Source organism: Phytophthora infestans, genomic scaffold, assembly GCF_000142945.1.
Source record: "Phytophthora infestans T30-4 supercont1.1046 genomic scaffold, whole genome shotgun sequence".
Classification (NCBI taxonomy): Eukaryota; Oomycota; class Peronosporomycetes; order Peronosporales; family Peronosporaceae; genus Phytophthora; species Phytophthora infestans.
In genome coordinates, this window is record NW_003307357.1 from 1 (window position 1) to 6652 (window position 6652).

Consider the following 6652-nt stretch of genomic DNA (forward strand, 5'->3'; position numbering starts at 1 on the left):
CAGACACCAAAGGCTTCGTCTGATCTTGCTGGAGCACTTCAATCGTAACTTCCTCGGACTCGGCCGTGTGTTGCACATTGCTGGAGTAATCACAATGATTGCGTTGCAGTTACGAACACAACAAAGTTAGATAAGTGTTTCCAGATATCATGGAAGGGGGGGGGCGACGTACTAGTGCAGGGTTTCGTCGATATCGCTGTCGACCGACACGAACTTCGTGTGGCGCTCGTTGTTGCCCACAGCCAATCGTATGCTGAGCTTTTCTCCCGGGTCGCGGGCTTCCGCAGCCTCGAGTCGATGGACTGGCAACAAGTAAACGGCAAAGAGTCAGGTTATGCAGCGTTGTCAGTGAACCAAAAGGTCAAAGCGCACCCGTAACGGCCAGTGTCCCGGACACTGGCATCTTGGCCTGATCCCCGTCGAGACTTCGAGCTTTGCTGGCCAAATCGGAAATGAAGAGCTCATTGGCCCGCGCAGCACCACAGTGGTGCAAGGGAACTTTCTGCGTGCCCTCTCGCATGGGCCAATGGGTGCCTTTCTAGTTGCTTTCGCAGCATCTTTCCCCGCGAAACTTTGACTTGGCAATTGTATGCTGCTTTAGATGGACACAACTTGACCTGGGCATTAGCTGCTGAGACCTGCAAATGCAAGTGCCGGTAGTTTCATAGGGGCGGGCCGGCCGCCCGCCGGCCCGGACGACGATGCTGTCTCACTAACGGCTACGAAACTTATCAGTGCACTTGGCGTTTGTATGGCCACCCAGTGAACACTATCCGAGCAGCTGTCGCGCCTGCGCTTGTCCTTTGTCCGGGCGCTGCGCACGAGACAGGAAGTCCGACATGCAACTGTGACGTAGAGCTTGTCATTTTGCCAGTTGTCGCTCGGGGCTTACAAAAACCAAGTCATTTGCAGAATAAGCTCAGGGTGGTTGAAGCAAAAGATCGGCCCTGTACGTCAGCAACACCAACGGAAACGGAGTCCATTCAGCGGCAGAGTCTGCCTGGCAGACTCTGCCACTTGCCCCTTTGCCAAGATAATGCAGACGTGGCGCCTTTCAATATTTGAGCGAGATGTCTATTGTTGCCTCTCTGGTTCAGTTTTCGCCTCGAAACGAACGTCCAGGGCCAGGCAATTGCTCAGGCCCGGTGCTGGGCGGCCGTCTGCAGGTTGAGTGACAGCGACGAAGGCGTGGAGGCAGGACTGTGGAGAGCAATCGTTGCTGTTGCCTTTGACCACCAATCTGTAGTGTTGGCCTGTGGTCTCTTGCTTGACGAGCTGACTGAGTTGCGCAGCTGCCGCTCTGGATAGGAATCAGGCGAGGTGAGCACTGCTGAGCACCAGCCAAGTGGGATCGTTTCCGAGGACCACCATTAGGCAGTTGCGTTCGTTGAAGCGTTTCCTGAATCGAGCCGAAAAAATGTGTTGTTCTCTATGCTATGCAGAAGGATCACTCAACAGGGCGGACTTCAACGCAAAGGGCGGACCGCTCTTCTTCTCCGTCAAGCAGCGTCCCAAACCGGGCTGTCCGCCAAAATTTGCATTGCACCTTGCTTGATTTCGCCTCCCAAACCGTTTTTTTATCTTGCTTCTTCGCAACGTCGACTGCGGAAGCCTTAGTGCAACCTCCCCCATCCTCCCACCCAGACCCAAGTCGGCTCATGGAACTCGGGCCATCTCGAGCCCTGACGATGCCGACACAGCAATACTACCAGAGCGAAGGAGTACGCGACCTACAGCGCTCAGCCGCTGAGTCAGCGCGGGGTTCTACAGAGGTGTTTACATCTACTTTTGAGTAGACAATTGAACCTTGTCCAACAACGTACACTACCAGATACCCGGTATCATATCGAACATAACGCTCGCGCTAAAAGAACCGGAGGATACTGCTCCTTTAGGATCAGCAGCACAGTGCTGGTGGCACCGACTCGACTCGAATCTCCAGAGAGCTATCCAAACATGTACAGTACACGGACATGAAGCAAAGATCGCGTGGGTCTACATTGTATTTGGTGTGCGCCACATGTTGTGGCACAGTGTGCAGCACACTGCCCGATGACGAACCTGCGTAGTGCTGGCCAAATACACATTTAATACATGTGCATCCTTGTTCGATACAGGTGGGCCTTACTCAGTGGCGGCAGGTTGTTGCGAACAATATTGAGGACGCTGCGGTCGTGTGAATAGCATTCGCGCTCGGCAATTGCCTATTTCCGGTGGCTTACAGGAGATCTTTGCTCTACCGTAAATGTGTCACCACTTCGAGCGCAAGATCGATGAGTCCACGCCACGCGCGAACACTGAAGCTGGCGGTGAATAGCATCCGATGCTTCTTTCCGTCACGACCGTCTCCTGCGGACTCTAAAGCCAAGAGAGGAGCTCTCGAAGTACATGTACTACATGTATTAATAGTCGCTATCTCGATCCTGGGCAGAAGCGCCCCGCACTTGCACCATGTTGCAGCTTATAGACCGGGCGCAGCACCACCCCCAGTTCGAATGACGCGCTCGGTGCATCACCTTTTCGGTCTACGATCGTCCAGCGTCTTCGAGATTCGCTTCAATGAGGGGTGGCCAGCTTTCTCTGCGTTTGACTATGGCGCAACGTTCCCTCTGCGCGGCCACTACTTCATTTTCCAATTTCTCAAGACCCACAACTGATCTCTTCACCATGCCGACGTCCGGAAAGCTCACGATCAAAGTCCACGGCATCGAGGCCACCTTCGGCGAGGAAGAATACCGAAACAAGAAGCTGGCCGTGCGTTTTGCCGTGGGCAAGGCCGAGTACACGACCAAATACAAGAAGCACGACGTGCGTATCGACGAGAACGCCATCCTGCGCGTGCACGAGGCCGCGGCCGACGCGAAGCTCACCATCGAGCTGTTGCAGGAGAAGGTCAAGAAGCCCATTGTGAGCACACAAAAGTCGCTGGCCGAGTTCCAGAACAACCCAGTGACCCGCAAGATGACGTTCACGTTCGGCTCTAAGGGCGCGCCCAGCACGGCGTTGCTTTCGTACAGTGCCGACTGGGAGTCAAGCGAGACAACGTTGGCCGCGTTTGAGACCCACCGGCCGTGGTTCATGCGTGCGTCGTACTACTACGACACCACAAAGAACGTGTACAACTACACCACGAGCTTCCGTGTGGTGGCCCCGTTCGCCCGCTTCGGCGAGAACACGGCCAACACGGTAGTCGAGAAAGTGAGTGGCAAGTCGCTGCATGAGATCGATGAGGCCTGGGTTGGCCCGGGTCTTAACGCTCTGGACGACAGGGTGGACGCCACCATCTCGTCTGTGGTCGAAACTTTGTACACGAGTCAGCAGTACGCGCTCAAGAAGAAGGACGCGGCCGTGGGTGTGGCCTCCAATGTCGTCAAGAAGACGGGCGAGACGGTCTCGGGCGCTGTAGGCGCCACCGTGCACACAGCCGCTAATGTAAAGGACTACACGACGGAGAAGGTAGTCTCGGCCACGTCCAGTGTCTACGGCACGGTGGCCAGCGTGGCCGACTACACGAAGACGCAGGTGGTGCACGCCTCGTCGTCCACGTACGGCACAGTCAAGGGTGTCACCTTCACGGCGCTCAGCTACGTGCCTGTCATCGGCCCAAAGATCGCAGTGTAAGCCGTACAGCTAGCTACGTATCGATATTTGTTAATAAGGGCTCCTAACACGCCCCACGGCCAGAACTTGAGAATTCCCGATCGATAGGGAAGCAGCGTAAAACATTCAACATCATTCCTTCGTTTGGCATACCATGTAGATTGCATATCGACGCTGAAGTTGTTAAAAGTTGCTCTTTTTCAATAGCATTATGCTCATTTTCCGTACACTGTAGAAGTGTCATTCAAATGTCAGTGAGCACTGCCACCGCTGAGTGAATCGAACTCGTCAGCTTATCGAAAAGCTGCAGGCGCAAAAACCTCGTACGCTGACGCTGCGAACTGGTAAAAAGGGGTTCCGAAAATGTTATTTTTAGTAAATATATTTTTTATTTTCAGTAAAATAATTTATCCGTAATTTATTAGCGAGCTCCCATTTCAAAATCAAATAATTTATTTTGCGCTCTCTCCAGGCAATAACCTTGAACCGGGCTCGATAGAGCTCTACGGACCAGCGGTCCAGCTGAGCCACAATCTACAATCGATCTGCTGCGCTCTTGCCCTCCCATTTTGATGGTTGGTCGCTGAGACTCCGCGAGAGCCACCTGCATTTTGTGCAGCATTGTCATTGTCCGATCTGCTCCAATACCCACATGCCTCCGAAGCGCACGAATAATGTAACGGGGTACGTAGCACTAAGTGTACCCTGGTTACATGAAGTGTGACACTTCACACTTCAGGAGTATGACATGTCATACTCCGGGATATTTGGTACAAGGTACCAAGGTCATTCAAAACCAACCATTGGTTTTATGACATTGCATTTCTATAGGTAACTGATAGTTTGTATTAACCTCAAACTTAACCTACCTATAAATATACTCAGTTTACAATCTACCTTATTTAGGTCACTTCGCCCTCTTTAATTAAAGAGGGGACCTGTGAACTGCCGTTCACTGAGAGTTTGTATACTCTCGGAAGATAACTTCCTCTAGCGCAAGGTGCTGTGTGACCCCGTCACACTTGGTAGCACTTGTAGTCAATCCACGCCATCGCGGGTAGACTACCTGAACCTCCGAAGTTCGTTGCCATGGATAGGAACGACTTCTCCCATATGAACGACTCTCAGTTCGAGTCGGTTCGGAAGATGGCAGGCATCTTCGGGATGGAGGCCCTGCAGAGCCTGGTGGTATCAACACCGGCTGAGCAGCTCGAGCGCGTCAATGCATTCGACGCGTACGAGCAGGGCCTCATCGCGCATGTGCGGGAGAACCTGCAGGCTCCGGCGGCGGGAGCAAACCCGCCTCACCCGAAGCCAATACGGCTGAAGGTAAAGCCGTATGAAGAGAAGGAAGGCGAGAACCTTCACTTCTGGGTCCGAGAAGTAGAGCTCGCGATGGACGCGGCTCTGATCTCGACCGAGCAACTGCGTGTTGCTTTTGCACTCTCCAACCTTAGCGGTCGTGCTAAGAGTTGGGTGTACACTCGGGAAGCGACATCCCCTGGATGTTTCACATCCTGGGCTCAGCTGTGCGAACAGCTCCGAGCCGCGTTCCTCCCGGCGAACTACGAGTACCGCCAGCGTTCGCGCTTCCTCGCGTGTAAACAAGGAAGACGCGAACTGCACGAGTATGTGCAAGAGATACGGGAGCTCACGGCGTCCCTAGTGGGAAACCCACTCAATGAACACATCAAGATGACTGTGTTCATGGACGGCCTTCGAGTGGGCCCCGCACGCACTCAGCTGTTCCGGGTGCAGGCAAGCACCCTTGAAGAGGCGATTCAAGTGGCTCTTCAAGAAGAATACAGCCATCGCCAGGCGCGTACGCCGGCCTCAGCGTGGCCTGGGAGTTCCTTGTCGGCTCCCGGTCGAACAAGCCCCAACGGACCAGTTCCCATGAAACTCGGGTCCGCCGAACAGCGTGACATCCGCTGCTTCGGCTGTGGGAAGATGGGCCACTTCAAGCGCGACTGTCCCGCGGAAAGACTCCGCAGACGGTCCTTCCCCAAGCCCGTCCTCAAGGGTCGCTGGCAGAAGCCAGGATCCCGGGGACAGGGGAACGCAGGGAACCAGTAGGGGCGGGGCGCCCTACTGGGGAAGAACTAAGTCTTCGTGATGGGTGCGCGGGTGGCGCGTACCACGGGGACTTAGCCCCTGAGAGTCTTCGCACTCTCGAATCGGCGAAGAGCAGCGGCGGGTTGCTCGTAGTACACGGATGTGTACGGGGGTACGATCACCCCTTTAGAATCTTGATTGACTCTGGGGCGTCGAAGAATTTCGCACGCCGCCAGACGGTTGCTCGTAACAGCAACAAGTTGTCCGAAGCTTTGCGAGAAAGCAAGGGCAACGGGACGGTGTCAGTGCGACTGGCCGACGGGAAGGTCGTCACTGTTCCCAACGTCCAAGTGGATCTGGCCGTCAAGTTTGAAGACTTTGACAGCCTCGAACAGTTCACTGTTCTCGATATGGATCCATATGATATGATCCTGGGCATGCCCTGGCTTGAGAAGCACGAGCCCTGGATCGACTGGCGAGGCAAGGCAATCGGTGCCAGCCGCCCTGCGCAGTCCGACAGAGCATTGGTGAGTCATGTTCCCACCTCTGTCAGGACCCGGGGCGCCCGCGAGGGCTGCCAGGGTACCAAAGCATCCGGCAGATGCTTGGGAGTCGTCGACGTATATGACGACTCCGAGGATGTTTTGATGGTGGCCGCGCCCAAAAGAGGCGCCGGCCAAGTGGGTAACTTAGGTCCACAGGCGGGTAACTTAGTTCCGCAGACAGCTGCAGCTGTCATGAACACTGAGAACAGCGTGTTCAGAGTGGGTAACAGAGTTCCACTCACGGTCGCCCAGACCATAACTGAAGAGGAAGACGTCGGATACGCTTCCTGTGTGGGTAACACAGTGCCACACGCGGTCGCCCAGACCTTAACTGAAGAGGAAGGCGTTGAACACGCTTCCTGTGTGGGTACAACAGTACCACACGAGGCCACGAGTGCCTCGGATGTCGTAGCGACGACATCCCTAGACGTGGGCAGCAAAGCTCCCCGTCA

General features: G+C 54.8%; 2 protein-coding genes across 2 annotated transcripts; one reads left to right on the forward strand and one right to left on the reverse strand.

Annotated features, from left to right (window-relative positions):
- Positions 1 to 171: 171 nt before the first annotated feature.
- Positions 172 to 520, reverse strand: PITG_22064 (uncharacterized protein; the record flags this gene model as incomplete). Its single annotated transcript, XM_002909935.1, has 2 exons — positions 172 to 302; positions 373 to 520. The coding sequence occupies 2 exons, from the start codon at positions 518 to 520 to the stop codon at positions 172 to 174; spliced, it is 279 nt and encodes a 92-aa protein (XP_002909981.1).
- Positions 521 to 2634: 2114 nt separating this feature from the next.
- Positions 2635 to 3755, forward strand: PITG_22065 (uncharacterized protein; the record flags this gene model as incomplete). The annotated part of the gene is made up of 1 exon (XM_002909936.1): positions 2635 to 3755. The coding sequence occupies one exon, from the start codon at positions 2668 to 2670 to the stop codon at positions 3619 to 3621; it is 954 nt and encodes a 317-aa protein (XP_002909982.1).
- Between the last annotated feature and the right edge of the window lie 2897 nt (positions 3756 to 6652).